General features: G+C 34.2%; 1 protein-coding gene across 4 annotated transcripts in view; it reads left to right on the top strand.

The window, feature by feature from the left end:
- ATP2B1 (ATPase plasma membrane Ca2+ transporting 1) overlaps positions 1–16,326 on the top strand; it is a 128,325-nt gene extending 111,999 nt beyond the window's left edge. The window contains exons 16-22 of one of the 4 annotated variants that reach the window (XM_031937739.1): positions 118–309; positions 521–734; positions 984–1,195; positions 3,403–3,510; positions 5,224–5,406; positions 5,766–5,852; positions 11,916–16,326. In XM_031937739.1, the coding sequence (XP_031793599.1) occupies positions 118–309; positions 521–734; positions 984–1,195; positions 3,403–3,510; positions 5,224–5,406; positions 5,766–5,852; positions 11,916–12,227 (1,308 nt within the window). In that variant the 3' untranslated portion in view covers positions 12,228–16,326. Of the gene's footprint in view, positions 1–117; positions 310–520; positions 735–983; positions 1,196–3,402; positions 3,511–5,223; positions 5,407–5,765; positions 5,920–11,915 lie in introns of all 4 variants that reach the window. The other 3 variants (XM_031937741.1, XM_031937742.1, XM_031937740.1) reach the window with 3 other exon arrangements.
- Positions 16,327–17,934: the final 1,608 nt, after the last annotated feature.

Here is a 17,934-nt window from a genome sequence, read left to right as displayed (position 1 = left end):
TGCCTCCCTGCACATTGATTGTCCGTCTAATGTCTTTATTGGGTTTTTACCATTTAACTAGAATGCCCAATTTACAAAACACTCTGAAATGTGCAACTGTGTTGCTTTTCCTGTTAGGGAATTGCTGGAACTGATGTTGCGAAAGAAGCATCGGATATCATTCTTACAGATGATAACTTCACAAGCATTGTCAAAGCAGTCATGTGGGGAAGAAACGTTTATGACAGCATTTCCAAGTTCCTTCAGTTCCAACTCACAGTCAATGTTGTGGCAGTAATCGTTGCTTTTACAGGAGCCTGTATTACTCAGGTAGGTGTGGAGGACAGTCTGCTGGTTTTGTTTTTGTTGGGCGATTTTGTTTGTTTTGTTTTTTGTTGAAGGCAAAAAATACAATAACAATAGCATCAGGTTTGAGGCTTTGTTGTTTCTTAATCTGTAAATACTGAAAACATCAGTACATTCCTAAGTTACTGAATATTTCTGAATATCTATAAAGAAACTTTTTTTTTTTTTTTAATAGGATTCACCACTTAAGGCTGTGCAGATGCTGTGGGTAAATCTCATCATGGATACACTGGCATCCCTGGCTTTGGCAACTGAACCACCTACTGAATCTCTCTTGCTTCGAAAACCTTATGGTAGAAATAAGCCGCTCATCTCTCGCACAATGATGAAGAATATCTTGGGTCATGCATTCTATCAACTTGTGGTAGTCTTTACACTCTTATTTGCTGGTAAGATATTTAGCTCTATCAAATATATGTTAATGTTCCTATTCCAATCTGATATTCCTGATGTTTTTGATGTAATAAACTTTCTCAGACAGTTAGCCTTAAAATTTTTTGACAGCAGGCACTTTTTAAAATGTTAACTTATCACCATCTCCCTTGAGACTACACAAAAGATTAAAATAACTTATACACTTAAATGCATTCTGTGTGTTTAATATATGATTGCAAAATGCCAATTTTTGATCATTTCAGGGGAAAAATTTTTCGATATTGACAGTGGAAGAAATGCCCCTTTGCATGCTCCACCTTCAGAACATTATACTATTGTGTTTAACACCTTCGTCCTCATGCAACTTTTCAATGAAATAAATGCCCGAAAAATTCATGGTGAAAGAAATGTGTTTGAAGGGATCTTCAATAATGCCATCTTCTGTACAATTGTTCTGGGCACTTTTGTGGTACAGGTAGGTGACTGAAGACAATTCCAAATTTGATGATTGTATCAGTTATTGCCAATTCCTAGGCTTGTCATAGAAGTGATAGCCACGCCCTTCTTATCAAATCCTTCATTGTACTAAAAGGCTGCTTTACATTTGAATATTTAGAGATTTGACCTAGTCTGGAATTTCACATTTTTAAAAGTTGAGTCAAATTTGTTTAGGTATTATAAGTGCAAAATGAATCTTAATTGCAGTGCTGGCACTGCAAAAATATCTGATGCTCTCATTAGTAAGTCTAGCTTAAATATGTTCTGCATCAGTATTTTTTTTTTTTAATCATTGTAGTCTTACATTTTTATTATTCTATACCTTCAAGGTAATTTTTAAAGTTGTCAGTATATCTTAGATTTTAAAATGACATTTTTAAATAAAATGCTATTTTTTTTTAAGGGAAATGTTTTAATAAGAAAAATAGAAACTTTCTTCATTTTTCAAGGGAAATTCTGAGATAATCAAAATGTCAGATGACTTTGTAAGGGATATCATTTACTGATATAGATTGTGTATGTCTTTGTGTAGCATTTGGCCCTATGGCTTTTTTTGCAAATGATTATTAGTAGTGCTGTTCTGTTTTATAGATGACAGAATCTGGGACCAAGACAAATATTAAGTGAATTGTGCATGATCACACAGGAAGTCAGTGAACACAGTAAGATTTAGAATTAAAAAGTGAGCATTTTCAGCCATAGAACCAGTATTCTCAGTGATTACCAATAATACTAAGTAATTAAAAATAAAGATTTTTAAAACTTTTGACTGTTTATATACCATTTACTTTTGTATTTTGGGCACTGGAAAATAGCTGTATACAACTCTAATAATAATTTGGACTTGTATCAAACAACATGAAGGAGGTGTTGCTTCTTTCTGAAAATATTTCCCTATAAGTTTTAGAAAAATTCATGTATACATCATAAAATTTGAATTTGTTTCTTGACATGACAAAACTTTTATGTTTAAATTTAAGCTTTAATTTTTTTAGAATTTGTTTTTATCATAAGAACTATGAAATTTAGATATGTATATAAGCCATTGTGTAAATTTAGCAATTTTCCTGCAGTGGTTAATATGTATTATGCAAAAACATAACAAAATCTAAAACATACTCCAAATACACTTATGAAACCAATTTTTGAAATGAAATTCATTTCTTCTGCCGTTATCAGCTGTACAATTAAAAAACTACCATGCAATAGCAGTTATGGTGCAGGGGATCTAACAGTGGGCCTGAAGCTAGAAGCCCTGATTTCAAATTTTCCCCTAGTCACTTAGGAGACAGATAACTTTTGGCAAGACACTTACCCCATCTGAGCTTCAGTTTCCTCAGCTGTCAAATGAGGATGAGAATGCTTGCACTGGTTACTTCTCTGAGTTTTAGTTAAGCTCTTGATACTCCCTGCCTTCCCTAGGTATCATGAGGATCACATGAGGTGGTATTGGGCTTTAGGTTGTTTAAAACGTTAAGAAGGCTGCGCAAGTATCCATATGTCATTTAATCTTTGGGAACCTCAGTCTCCTTTCCTAAATAATGGGGTAAAGTTTTTATCAAGATATGAGTTCTCATTTTGAGAGTTTCCATACCATTGAAATAATAAGCCCTTTTGACACATTCTAATACTTAAATGTGAGCAATTTTTGAACAAACAGCTATAAAAGTTATGTCCTATTCTGTTTTTCTTATGTAGTTTAATAGGTTCAATCTATAAACATAGCCATTTCTTTGCATATTTTATATTTAAAAAAAACTCAGTAGAAAATATACTGTGTTTAGTTTAAAGTTCCACAAATATAAGAAAGAGTTGTTATTTACGATTTTATTTGGATGTATATTTTGATCTAGTTTTGATTTAATTACTAAGAATTAGGTTTTCATTTCTTTTTAAATACTTATTAAATAGGCATGTAACTCAACTTGGCAAGAGAGCATATCACAAAAGTTCAATAATAATATGGTTTTTCTCAAATGCTTTTGCAAATTACATCGGTAACCACCTACAACAAATAACAAACCACTTGGTTATAATTAGATTTTAATTAAAGATTTTAAGAAAAGTTTTTTTTTTTCCAATTTAGAATTACAAGGAAAGTAATTACTTATTTTAAAGAGTTAAATATTCCAATAAGAAGAGAACTTTCATTACTCAATGAATTTACTCTGATTACTTCCCCAGATAATAATTGTGCAATTTGGTGGAAAACCTTTCAGTTGTTCAGAACTTTCAATAGAACAATGGCTGTGGTCAATATTCCTAGGAATGGGAACATTACTCTGGGGCCAGGTAAAAATCTCACTTTTATTTGACTAAGTCTTAAAATCATTTAAAGTTTTTTGCTTGTATCTTTGTTTTGTTTTTTACATTAACTGTCTGCTACTTGATTCCAGGTAGGTGTCATTCTGGGAATCTTTCACAAAGATTTAAGGTCTGTTTCAGTTTCTCACTTTGTCTTGACGAGAAATATACCTATGTAGGAATTGGACCCAGTTTTATTGTTGTGGGGAACTCTGCAGATGACAGAAGTCCCCCCTCCAACGCAGGTCAGCCCATTATCTGCCACTCCTGGAGAAGAAGAGAGGTTGTGATTTACCAAGGGGGGCCAGCTTGTGTTGGCCACCACTATCTTTCTAGTCATAAGGCCCCACTGCTTCACAAACTTATCTATATTGTAAAACTTTCTGGCTTCTCTTCTGAGAAGCTAAAAGCAATTTATGGAACAAGCCTTATTGAAAATTATTGAAGATGAGCTCCTGGATACCTATAATACTCAAATTGCTGATTATTTTGTTCCAATGACAGGTTTTTTTTCCTTTACAGAAATGATAATGAATATAGAATTAATGTCTCTAATCTGGGAAACCTAAACAGAAATGCCAAGCCATGATAAACATTTTAATATGTTTCTGTGATATCATTGCTTGTCATTCTCTTTCCTTCCCTCCGCCACTCCCCCCTCGCAGAGGTGAAATTTATTTGTAATTAGTATTTATTCTTAATGTTTAGTCAGTATCCTATTTTCTGAACATATAAAAATCTAAGGATGATGTTAATGCATAAGTTATAAGCATAATGTATAATTTATCAGTATAACAATATACATAGGTTATAAGTAATATGAATAAACTTATTCTTGCAATACTTATCTGCTGCCCTCCACCAGCATTTATAGTTTTAGCTCACTTTTCTTCAGAGGCTTTTAACATAAACTTGCATACAGCCATGCATGAATACATATTTTACATACATGCACATATCCATGTATGTGTGAAATAATCTCTATTCATTATGGTTTGCCCTTTTTAAAAAAATAATTTTCAAATCTATTTTCAGATAACCTATCCTTAAGTAGGAGCTAAATTTCTTTTAGTTTTTCTTTTTGCTTTGGATCACTATCCTGGTAGTTCTCCACAAATCCTCTATACATTAACATCATCTTACAAAGAAGAATCTTCCTCTGATCTTCCCAAGGTTATTGAATGAGTTCCAGTGACCTTACTATATCAAATATCACATATATTTACTGTTCTCTCTGCTTTGAAGTGTGACAGGAGCATGAATCTATTTTATGTATAATGTTTTTACCAATCTTAGTTTTTATCTTCTGTTCCAGTGCTTGCTAAATCATAATTTTCTTCTGCTGTTGAACTTATATGTATAAATTTGTTTTCACCTACAGCAAATAGGACTAACACTGAAATTGTTTTATTTGAAACAAAATGTGATGTTATAGTATATTTGTTGAGTTTGAAACTAGACTGAAATGCTCAATTAAGTAAAATGCTAAACTTATAATCATATTTCTACCCACTTAGGGAAAGATAATAGTAAATATTTCTAATTAATTATAAATTTATAACTTGATTGTTGATACTAATAAGAGCTTCTAATCTGATCAGTTGGATTACATTTGTCATTTTAAAAGTATCTCCTATGTAAAGTTGACCAGTTTAATTATGTACTTGAGTTATTCTTAGAGATCTTCCCCCTACTTCATAGCTCATTTCAACAATTCCAACTAGCCGTTTAAAATTCCTTAAAGAAGCTGGTCATGGAACACAGAAAGAAGAAATACCTGAGGAAGAATTAGCCGAAGATGTTGAAGAGATTGATCATGCTGAACGAGAATTACGACGAGGACAAATCTTGTGGTTTAGGGGTCTGAACCGAATACAAACTCAGGTATGGGCGGGAAGGAGAACTGTGGGCTGCTAGGAAGGAGGTGTGGGCTGCTCCACCTGGGGGAGGGGATTAAAATGTGCCCCTCGCTCACTCTGACCTTCCCATGCCTTGGTACTCAGGCCTTGGAAGAAGAGTCTAAGATGACTCAGATGTATTGCTGGTGTGCAGTTGTGTCTATCCCTCATGCTCCTTTATTTATTTATTTTTCATTTTCTTCTTCTCTAAATGCTACTTTTGCCTTTTGCTCTATAAAAAGTGCCTTTTTCTTTACTTTTATGTGTTTATAGATGGGATGGTCCTTTCTCTTGTTCTCTCTCTCTCTTGCTGAGCAAGCTGTCACAATCTCTGATTCCTTGCAGATGGATGTAGTGAATGCTTTCCAGAGTGGAAGTACCATTCAGGGGGCTCTAAGGCGGCAACCCTCCATCGCCAGCCAGCACCATGATGTAACAAATATTTCTACCCCTACACATGTAGTGTTTTCCTCTACTACCGCTTCTACTACTGTGGGGTGTGAGTGTGTGTTCCTAAGTGCATGAAATTAACATTTCCTCCTTCACACACCTGACGTTTCTCATTTTCTCCTTAATGTTTAAACTCATTGTTCAGGCCTTTCATAAAGCTTTTTTTTTTTTTTTTTTTTTTTTTTTCCATAAAGTGATTTGAGAACTCAAGGTTTTTTGTTTTGTTTTATTTGTTTTTGGAGGGGGTGGCAATTTTTTTGTGACTTAGATAAAAGATAAAACAGTTACAACCAAATGTGAGACAGTATGAAACTTGAGAATTTCCCTATGTGCTGAACTTTGCTTTATCCACATAGGGAATAATTTGGGGGTATGAAGTTAGCGTTTAAAAAAAAAAAACTGCTATAAGTGTTTGAGTATATGCCTTTAAACATGTTTATACTGCACTGTTCCCAGAAGCATACAATCTAAAACTGATCCCACTGTTCCAAGAAAGAGCATTTTAAAAACTGAAAATGAACGGGATCTTTCTTTCTTTCTTTCTTTTTTTAAGTTGCTCACTTTGGGGATTGGATCCTTAGTTAACTGGAATAAAAGAGCCAGTTGAATATGAGTGGCTTCTGAAAAGTACTCTTGCTGGGTCTATTTGAAGTATTTTTATGTTTTCTAAACTTCAGGGTTCTGTGGTATTGATATGTTTATTTCATTTGAATGATCTTATTTAAAGTCATTTCAAATGATACAATAGATTAGCAAGGTTAAAATATGGGAAATTTTTATGGACTTTTCATTGACAATTATATTTCTATAATTCCCTTCTCCCCCCCCAGGGTTTCAGAAAGTAACAAACTTTTTAAATTTTTTTAAAAACCTTGTGATTTAATTATTTCACCTTTGCAGTGAATTCCTGGTGTCCAGATTTCATGGTGAATTGTCCTCAAGATATTGAGAAACTAAGGGTATTTCACAAATATTTAACAGCCTTCTCACTCACATTCATCCCTAAAGAAGTTCTTGACCTCTAATGGATTCAGTTCAATCTGGGGCAAAGATCTTTTCTTCTCTTGCCAAAGGGCCAGAAGCACTAGAGGAGGGGAGGTGAAAAGTGATGGAGAGTTGAAGGAGAGGAGATTGTTCTGTTTGCGCACTGCACTTTTTAATGTTCTTCCTGTTTGTATTAGTAGAGCTCAAAAATACATCTAGAAGTGAGAGGAGGAGCATATTAGTATTTTGTTCGATAGTTTATACTTATTTAAAATGCTTCATGTATATTCTCATTAAAGGAAAATACTATTATTCCCCCATTTACCATGGAGAGGAAACAAGCAAAGTGAGATTCAGTGACTACCTCAGTCACATTTAATAAAAGCCAAGATCCAAACCTAAGCCCCTAAATCCACTTTGCACTGTATCATGCTGCCACCCTGTGGGATCTTGTGTGCTTCCCTTCATAGGGAAGATTCCAGGCTAATAACTGTCTTACCTCTGACCAAAAAAAGCATTTTTACTTTTTTTTATTTGAGAGTGTTGTGAAGATTGGCCTTCTCAAAGAGAATTTAGTGAAAAGTGTGTAATGTTTCTAAGGCTGAATGCACTTAAGACAGCTAGCATAATTAAAAATGACGTTGCTTTTCTCATTTTTTTCTTTGAAATTCATTCCATTCTTACAAATAAAATCTTAGATACATTATGACTTTAATAGGCTGACTTAGTCCAAAGGCTCTAGATGTCCCCAACAAGACCTTCATCTACAAGTTTAACACATCTTTTCCCCAGTATGGGCTTCTTTTTTTTTTTTTTTTTTTTTTTTTTTTTTTAGCAGTACCTATCACTAATTGATATACTCAAAGTTTATTTTTGTATATTCTTCCGCATAAGCAAACTCAAAGACTATAGAATTTTCATCCAGGACAAGTAAAATAAAGCTTTCTAGATTGTCACCACTTGCATATTTCTGTTCACTGTTGAAAATAAGGCTGATATTCAACATCTGTATGTATAGCACCTAAATGTTTGAAAAATGTTTTATACCAAGAGAACTGTTTGGTTCTGCACACATATACTCTATCTAGGATATAGTGCTTCATATTTAACATATATAGGACTGCTTGCCATCTAGAGGAGGGGATGGAGAGAGAGAGAGAGGGGAAAAAAAGGAACAGAAGTGAGTGCAAGGGATAATGTTGTAAAAAATTACCTTGGCATAGGTTCTGTCAATAAAAAGTTATTATAATAAATTTAAAAAAAAAAAAAGAAAAATGTTTTATGCACATTTTGGCTGCTAAGATGAAAGGTGTCCCTGATTTTTGTACATGCATACACCAACTCTTTGTGATAAGTGGCACAATCTTTTATTAGTGCCTTCTCTAAGATCTTAAGCAGTTCAGGAATTTCTCTAGGTAACTAGTAAGCCTTCTCTTGTGTGCGTGTTAAGTTTCTTCCTCAGACCTCCTACTTTGCTTGTATCCTTTCTGTTAAGATGACCTTCAAACTAAAAAGAACAGAATATAAATGATGAAGAGAGAAGGAAGCCCATGGTAGTAAAGGAATAATACTAAGAGAACCGCTTCAAATACATATCTCACAAAGGGTCCAATGAGTTATTTTCCATAGAATGGAAAAGGTCTTCCTCTGATAATTCACTTCCTTGAGCAATCCTCCGAAAGGTTGTAGAAACCAAAAAGCTTCCAAGAGACTAGAGATGAGCAGATGCCACCTTTGCAAGGGGTGGAAAAAGATGGGAAATTATAGAAACTGGACCACTGACTAACCTTTGACATTAGTCAAAATTCTAATAGTGATTTCTCAGCAGTTAGTGAAATAGTGACCAGGGGGAGTTTCCACAACTTAGAAAGATCCAAACTAACTTTTCGCTTTTTTTTTTTTAATAGGGTTGCTAAGTGGGAAGACCAATACAATGCTACAAACACTTCTAGGTTTTTAGCATCAAATTTGTCTTTTATAATATTTTTTACAATTAAATAGAGTAGATAATGGTAATTTCATTGTATTTATAGCAATTGAATAACCATAATCATAAATTATAGATCACTATTAATCAGTAAGGAGTTCATTAGTAACTTGCCACAGGGCACTATTTTAAACACTGTCTGTTTAACAGTTTTACCTGTGACATTCAATGAGGCATGTTTTGCTGATGACAGAGAGGTGAGAGAGAGAACTAATGTACTTGGTGACAAAATTAGGATCCAAGATGATCTTGACAGGATGGGAAAATATACCCAAATTAACAAGAAACTGAATAGAGATAAAAAGCACTACACTATAAAGGATGCAAGAGGCCTGCTTTAATCAGCCCAATTGGTAAGAATTTTTGTCATCTTCAAACTCAGCATAACACAAATGGCTATGTGACACAACTATCACTGTAACATGTGAAACACAGCCTTCATATGAACTTCTACTCTGCATCTTTGTGTCAGTAGGCCCAGGTTATTAGAGGTTAGGCCAACAGAACCAAGCTCTGGCAAGACCTCGCCAGTTGGAAAGGGCCAGCCTAGTTAACTTTGGAGAACTTCAACACCAAAATTCTGGCTCTCAGATGATTCAGAGATGAGAGGAGAGTGGGGAGGGGAAGTATTAAAAAGTCAAAAGTGATCAGATAAAAGGCACTAATGATTGTGCTATATTTGGTTCCTCTTTATGACCTTTGGAGGAAAAACAAGCTACATAATCACTTAGGAAATAGACTTCTGGTTTTGGTAATCACAGCTACCAAATGAATATATACTCATTTTTTCCATTGACTTTGAGCATGAAATTGAAAAATGATTCCATAGAAGAAATCTATAATACTGAAATTTTGGTAACTTCTGATGACATGGTGGTTAGGGTAAATGCCATGGCCCCATGACATGTTAGGTGGCACAGCCTTTAAAGTGCTTTATTTTTACAAAAGAATTTCCTCCACTTCCTTGTTAGAGACTTTTTAGTCCGTAGGCATTTCTTTCATCCCTGGAGAGTCTTGTCCTCTGTTAGCCATTCTTACTGATAAATTGGGCTCCCACACTACACTTGGCCATACTGTCATATTTTTCATTAAACAATATATTCCACTCAAAAGATTCCTTACCTTCAAAGCATCATCAAGATTCTGTAAAAGAAATACCATAATTAGTGCTTGAAATGCAGTATTACATAAAAGAAGTATGCTTTTCAAAAGAAAACCTAAACAAATTTTAGGGTCTTCTTTAATAATCCCTGGAATTAGGGGATCCTAATTTCTAATTCCTGAATATAGCCAAGAATAAATGCATTGCTTCTCTCTTGAAGGAAATATTAAATTTCAAACCATGAACTTGATCCAGTGACAATCCATTAATTTTTTTAATTAACAGAGTGTATTATTTATAATTAATTTTAATTTTTAAATCTACCTTTTTGCTTTATATTTTTGTACTGTACTATGAGAATTTAGTGGTTTTTTCCCCCCCTACTTTCTTATCTTTATGTAAATGTTCTTTATAATAAATAAAAGCTAACATTTCTATAGCACCTACTATATGCCAGGAAGTGTGCTTAAATGCTTTGTAATTATTAATAATCTCATCTAGCTTTATCAAAGGTTGTAGTGTACAAACCATTTGGATTTGTAGTTGAAAGAAAGGTGCAGTTCTGATTGGTATTTGAAAGCCTGTAGGCTTATAGTATTTAGGTCAATCTTAAACCTTGACTAGAAACTTACTTTTGTATTGTTCTGTAATATTAGTCACCTGGCAATATGTATATATATATATATATATATATTTGTGATCATTATCCTTATTCATTCAGGAAACAAATTATTGCATGCACAAGAGTGTATGGTGTCTCATCTAAGAAGAAGCAAAAACAATAATAATGATAGGGCATATCAGTTAGAGAATAATTTATAAAGCAGTAAACACAAATGTAAATTGATATAGCATTGTATATTTAATTGTTGAGACTGCATGGAGTATTGTACCTAATCACTACAGAATTGTATTAATTTGGAGTATTGGGGGAAAGACTTTTAGAGAGGAAAAATGTGGTGTTAAGAAAGGATATCTTTTAAACTAGGTTGCTTTTATTAAGATATAATGAAAAATAAAGTGTGTGAAAATTTTATTTTATTGAAAACCACCTGAGACTTGGCTAATAAGATGGTCAAACTCTTCTCATGTTAAAACCTGCTTTAATTCTTTTCAGAAAACCTTATGTAGTAAGAATTCTGCTAATTTTTTGTCACTTAGTTTGTAGCATAGCTTTATTTTTTGGGTTCAGTGAAAAGAAGTGATAGAAAAGTTTACTTATATATTGTTCTTTCACAAAAAAAAAGAGAGATTGTGCTAGAGAAATCACAGTGCATTTTACGTTAATCTTTTTTCTCCCTATGTTTGATGTTTAGGATGTGTTTCTTGAATGAAATATTCAAACTCATTAGGGAATGGGCATATACTCAAATATTTATATCTGTTAATGTGGCACATTTTGCGTATTTTAAAGGGATTTTTCTTTTTTTTTTTTTTAAATTAAGGGCAAAGAGGAATAGATGTCTATTCATTGTTGCATTCAGCTTATATCTGCTTGGCTTTTTCATAGTTGGTGCCCCCCCAATTCCTAGCATGATGAATAGTAACCCTTTGTGCTTGAGTTTGTTCAGCATTTTCTGATTGGTTTCCAGTAAACATTGTAATAAAAATGGGCTAAGCTTATGTATAGTTAAGTTTTTGTTGTGCCTTTTTTTTTTTTAATCTCTTTTTTAAATGGCTTCATTTTGACATTTGACTTTTAAAGTCTTAGCCATTGGCCAATGATGTGATTATTTTAACACAGTTTTAAACTCTAGACATCTTGTTAGCGTGTGTAGTTTTGTTGTTCTTGCAGTGTCTTACTAAAATGTTTGGTTTTTTTACAGTGTTATTGCAAGTCCCACTGCACATTACATGCAAATATGACTCACTCATACCTTGCTGTTTGTGGATTCAGACTCATAAATAAGCCATTTTCCATGGCAGCCATATGTAACCCTCTAATACCACTCTCTCTTTGCTCTCCTTGCAGATTCGAGTGGTGAATGCATTTCGTAGTTCCTTATATGAAGGGCTAGAAAAACCAGAGTCACGAAGTTCAATTCACAACTTTATGACACATCCTGAGTTTAGGATAGAGGACTCTGAGCCTCATATTCCCCTTATTGATGACACTGATGCTGAAGACGATGCCCCCACAAAGCGTAATTCAAGTCCTCCACCCTCTCCCAACAAAAATAATAATGCCGTGGACAGCGGAATTCATCTTATAATAGAAATGAACAAGTCTGCTACCTCTTCATCCCCAGGAAGCCCACTACATAGCTTGGAAACATCACTCTGATCGTAAGCTGAATGTTAACACACTAGCTGCATTGTAAAGAAACCAATTGAAACTGGGTCTTTTCACACATTGTGATGGACAAGATAGTATTCTTGTCTTGGACTTCAACAGAAGACATACTTGTACGAATGTAGATTTATTTTTTTAAAACAAAAAAGCTTTCCGCCAGACTTTGAGGGTGCTTTTTGGGGGGTGGGGAGTAATGAACTCTGACTGATAAAACAGTAACTCGGCATAAGTGACCTGTGGATCATCGATCGTACTTAAGAATGGTCCTGAAAGGTGTGTTTAGCAAAGCTTTAGTTTCTCTTGATCCTTGTAGGGGGTGAGGGAGGAGGAAAGCTGAGAGACAATGGAGCCCTGGATCATTGATTGATACTTTAATTTCTGCTGTTGGCTGTTAATAATTTGGATTATTTATGTTTATAAATGATACAGATCTGTTTACAAGGTTTGTAGATACTTTATTGTTCCTGTTCATAGATGGGAAGCTTCCTTATAACTGATGCAGAGAAAAATTAGTCCTTCAAATACTGCTGTATTTTCAGGAAAAAGGGTGTTTCTATTGAAACTGTACTAAATTTTTGCCTACAATTTACCTTGTTAAATATTGTAGATAAATTGCTAATACTGATAGCCAAATAGATAACACTAATGCTTTGTGAAAACATGAGCAGCGGTGTCCTAATGAAGTTATGGCCTCTGTCCTAATTAGTTTCTTAAATACATTTACTACTTAATGGTTTTGAAAACAACTGTTTAATTTTTAAAGATTTTGAAAAACTTGCTAAATAACTTTTTGTTCAGAATTTAGTAGATTGTTTAATGCGGGACATCAATTACGTAATGAAAGTTGCTTGAAATGCTTTTGTTATTTCAGGCAAATTGAATTAAATCAAAATACAACAAAACCTTAGTCCTTTTTGTTTTTGTCTAAACCTGTTAGTTTAGTGATGTCTTGGTGAACTGTGAGTGAATTGTGTTGATTTTTCTAATAAATCTTAAGAAACCTTCATACGGCATGAGGGCTGTTGGCATTTTGAAAAAAAGGTTAGTAGTAGCATACATGTTTTCCTTTTGTTTTTGAAACCTGTTTGTAAACATAAATAAACACGCCCTTTTATTAAATAAATATGTAGCAATGTTTTTTTACACAATTTTCAGCTTTTTTATGGGAATAGTTCCGAAAAGTTAGTACTTCAGAATGTGATTGATTAACCTCATTGACATAATATCACTATGATAGCAGCCAGCAGCCCTGTGAAGTACTTTAAGTGGTAAACACATGCTAGAATCTGAAGGAAGTAAAGGTGTACAGAGTTCATCATTTGACATGATTTTCTGACAATTCATTTTTACCTAAAATCAACTCATGTTTGGTTTGTTTTTTGTTTAAGTAATGAAAAGCCTTTTGTTCTGTTAAATATCACCAGTAAGTGGACAATGAGACTGGCTGAACAGATTTGACGATCTAAGTGGATGTTATTTTCTTAAACCTATTTTCTTCTACCTACCTAGAAGGTCTTTTCTGCCAGGTTCCCCCTCTCTTTCCCTTCCCACCCCCACCTCCCCACATCTCACTCTTCACCATTTGTGAGCCAATGTTGGTGCTCAGGGCAGAGGTATCCATGAAAGCATTGTCAGCTGCCATTGTTTACAAGAATTACCACAACTGATGGAGCTGATGAATAGCTCAACTTCTGGTGCTTGCAATTATGAGGACTCGTTAGAATAGGATTTGTATTTCATCAAACCTATGTAATCACCATCCTCAGGTCCTGGAATACATTGGCTCTGCCACCTTATATAAGCCTATCTTCCTTCAGAAAGTTTTACTGACAACTATAATGCAGAACGAAGCTGCAGGCTATGATAGAAAGAACCCTGGAGTTGTAATGAGAAAAGCCAAGTTCTCGGTCATCTCTTCTGCTAACTTCTGTGAGAGACTTTGGACAGACCAATCATTTCACCTTCTCTCCTCTTTCCTTTTCTGGAAAATGAGGTGATGGACTAGATGATCTCCAGAGTCTCTTCTGGCACTTCTACTTACTTACTGAAAGCATGAAGTCTAGGAAACAAGACAGAAAGGAAAAATTAGTTGTTCTGCTTCATTCTGAATCGGCTGGAGGTGATATCCGCAGTTCCACAGGCTTAGCAATGCATCTACTTCTGAGGAAGATTTGTATTCAGCTCTTATGCAAATATTCAGATTTTTTTAATTTGAGACAATAGCCTTTCCTAATAATCAGATTTATGACTGCCTTGTTGCAGGGGCAAGACATTTCTTGTTGGTATATATGTCTTTTTCTGACTCAGTGTTTTCTGCTAGAGCTTCCAAGAGCAATGTATCAACCAGAAAAATGCAAGTGGGCTGGAGAAAGACAATACCTAGAGCTGAAAACAACTGAAACTCAGCTGTTTTATCTCATCCTCTAATCACCCCTACCAAAAAACAAACAAACAAACAATTTTGCATGCTGAATATTTTGAATTATTCCTATATATTTTTTTAATTTTCTCATGCATTTCCTAGTGTTTGTACGGAAGTTAGGGAAAGGGGGAGTTTGTCAAGCATGAGTCATCACCATCTTAATAATGCCTCGTATGGTAATTTTCATGACACATTAATGCTCAATTGAGAAATAGCAATTATTTCTAAGTATTTATGCATTCTTTCTATTACTCTCATGGTTTCTTTTGATATGTACAAGCCAACTGAACTGTCATAATGATGTTGAGATTTTTTTTAATGATGCTTACCATCTATTTTTGCCACTTGAGCCTTTTGGTTTTTACCTCTTTGTAAAAGTTGTCAATTCATTTTAATTTCATAAATATGCTATCTTTGTGAATGGGGACTAACCTTTTTAAATGTTAGAATTTATATATCAAATTTTGAAGTCAAACAATTTTCCTGCTGAAATCTTCAGGTTTTTTTAATCAGCCATATGAAAAATCCATGGGTCACAGCATTGAAATGTATAATAATTCACATTGTAGTGAAACCACAATGTCAGCTATGGCCAGGTTAAAATATTAGTATACCTTCCATCACAAGCACTGTCCTCACTCCTGGGTAGCACAGTTCTGCTCTCCTTGCTACTGCAACTCGGATTTTAGTGTTTAGGGTTATAAGCTTGAAAGAATATATTTTCTCATTTAACTAATGCTGAAAGATTATAAAATTCATACAACAGTAAGTAGCTGGTCTTTCTGTAAAAAATTTTAACAGATTTATCTTATAAGCTCTGCTTATGCATAATTCACCTAGCTAGCAGCTTTGTGGCAATAGTATTTTTTTATGTTTGTAATTCTTAAATGGGCTCAAATTTCATATTATGTAGTATGTTATATGAATCCTCATAAAGCTGTTTCTGGTTGCCCTGTTGTCTGAGGGAATAAGCATTATATTTGGATTCAGAAGACCAAGTTTGAACCCCAGCTCTGGCATATACTGCCATGATCCTGGACACATTATTCAACTTCTCTGTTCCTCAGTTTCCTCATCTGTAAATGGAGATAATGATATCTGCCCTGCCTACCTCACAGGGTTGTTGTGAGGCTCAAAGGAGTACTTGTGTAAACTGCTTTATAAACCACAAAATTATTTTACAAAAAAATATCAGCTGCTCTTGTCATCCTAATAAGATATTTTTCTATTCTGTCCAGTTAGGATTTGTATGTACATTTCACACAGTTCATTTGGAATTTAAAAATGAAATTTCTTTTGAGAGCTTATTAGATTAAGAAAATGAGAATTTTAAAAAAATCAAAAATCATTAATTGTTATCTCATGGCAATGTGTTTTATTTATTACATAATGTGAACTGTAATTCTATTGTAAACTTCTGCCTTTTGCCTTTCTGTTTCTCCTCCCTAAACTCTATAGGCCAGGTGGCATTTTGGCATCAGTGAATGGGCCACTGCAATCTATTTTGATGGCTGTGTTGTATGTATTTGTAGATTGCAGAATAAGATATTTATCAAGTATATATAAGAGTAATTTCACAATCTTAATTTCCAAATATCTTGCCAAGGATGTATCCAACATGCTATTAGAATGAGCCTGGTTAAAAATAAATTTTTTTTAAAAAAGGTCTCCTGCTAGTTTAGTTTGCTTTGTACTCTTTTTATTTTGATAGATTCTGAAATAAGTGAGATGGCTTTTATGTATATGTGTGTATATATGTGTGTGTATGTGTGTGTATGTGTGTAGGTATATATTTTAGATAGATAGATATTTATAGATGTAACTTTTTAACAAAACGTTCTTTTCAAGTTTGCTTACTTCACTCCCTTTTTAGTAATTTCTTCTGTCGAGTCTTTTATCCTGTTAAAGATTATGGCATTCCCATTTGTGGGCAAGCAATAACTGCTTATTATTTACAAGCTACACTGAACATACTAGTGCATCTTTATTTTGTTAGCATAAATCTGAGGTTCAAGCGGAGGACAATATAAAGTCTGGCTCCACAGAGAAGAGTTTATATTCTAAAAGGGGAAGATGGTTCCATATGAGGAAGCACTAAAGGGAAAAACAGGTATTTTGGTTTGGAAATTGACCAAGATGGAGAATGGGGCCATTTGGGGAATCGATTGGTATGTGACCGTGATTCCAAAGCTAGAAAGGCAGCTTTGCTTAGTGGTCAGCTAGCCTCAAATCTAGGAAGTTTGAATCCTCTCTGATACATAGTGACTGTGTTATCTAAAACAAGTCACAATTTCTCAGAGCCCAAAGGTGTCAATCTGCCATGGTTAAAAAAAAAAAGAGAGAGACATGGGAGTTCCATGTCTATTCACAGTTCCAGGCTTTGTCCCTCTCTCTCCAGAACAGGAAAGGTGGGGGAGAAGGTATGGGGTGGGGATGAAGAAGGGAAGGTTATCAGCCAACAAAAAGAGCAAGAGTAAAGCTAAGCTTGTCTAGGGTCCCACCTGATATAACCCAGGGCACATTAACAATCCAAGCTTGCTGTCAAATTTTTAGAGGGTGCCTTAAAACTAGGGTTTTTGCCTTTGAAGTTATTTGGTAATATTTACTTAATGAACTAAGAGAATGGTTCTTTGTTTTTAGAACATTCTGTGCACTGAATCTTCCATTAAGTGTTTTTTGTGTGTGTGTGTGTGTGTGTCAATTTAGTAATGTTTTCCTTAATTCAAATTCTGGGTGCTTTATAATTATTTTAATTGGAGGGGCTGACTTGTACATAATTTTTCAAATTATCCATTTGAGAGAATGAACAATCACAGCCATCATTTAGGTCTATTGTTTAAGCAACATTCATGTTAGTATTTGTAGTTTGTGAATTATCATGTTTGTTATAGAATATGGAAATTAGATATTTTAGACTTAAATGTTTTCTTGAGCTCCAAGTTACATTTTTGTCAAAAATGAGTAGTGTTCTCAAAGCTGTCATTTTTTTAAATTCACAGGACTCTTTTAAAAGCAAGTATTTTCTCTGAATTGTAGACAAATGCAGATAACTACTTTTAAAATGACCGATAAGGGCCAGAACTGGTTGTAAGTCAGTTAACAGCCTTCAAGGAGCTAAGACATTAGACGTACACAAATAATTATTGGAAAAGACAGAATATGATAGGTGGAAAAGATGCTCTTATCCCTGATAAGTGGTTATTTCCCAGCCTCTTTTAGGTTTCCAGTAATGGAGAAACACCTCAAATTGTTATAGTTTGGATTTAGTCTCCACTT

This window comes from Sarcophilus harrisii, chromosome 5 (assembly GCF_902635505.1).
Source record: "Sarcophilus harrisii chromosome 5, mSarHar1.11, whole genome shotgun sequence".
Lineage (NCBI taxonomy): Eukaryota > Metazoa > Chordata > Mammalia > Dasyuromorphia > Dasyuridae > Sarcophilus > Sarcophilus harrisii.
This window is presented reverse-complemented; position numbering and strand designations above follow the sequence as displayed.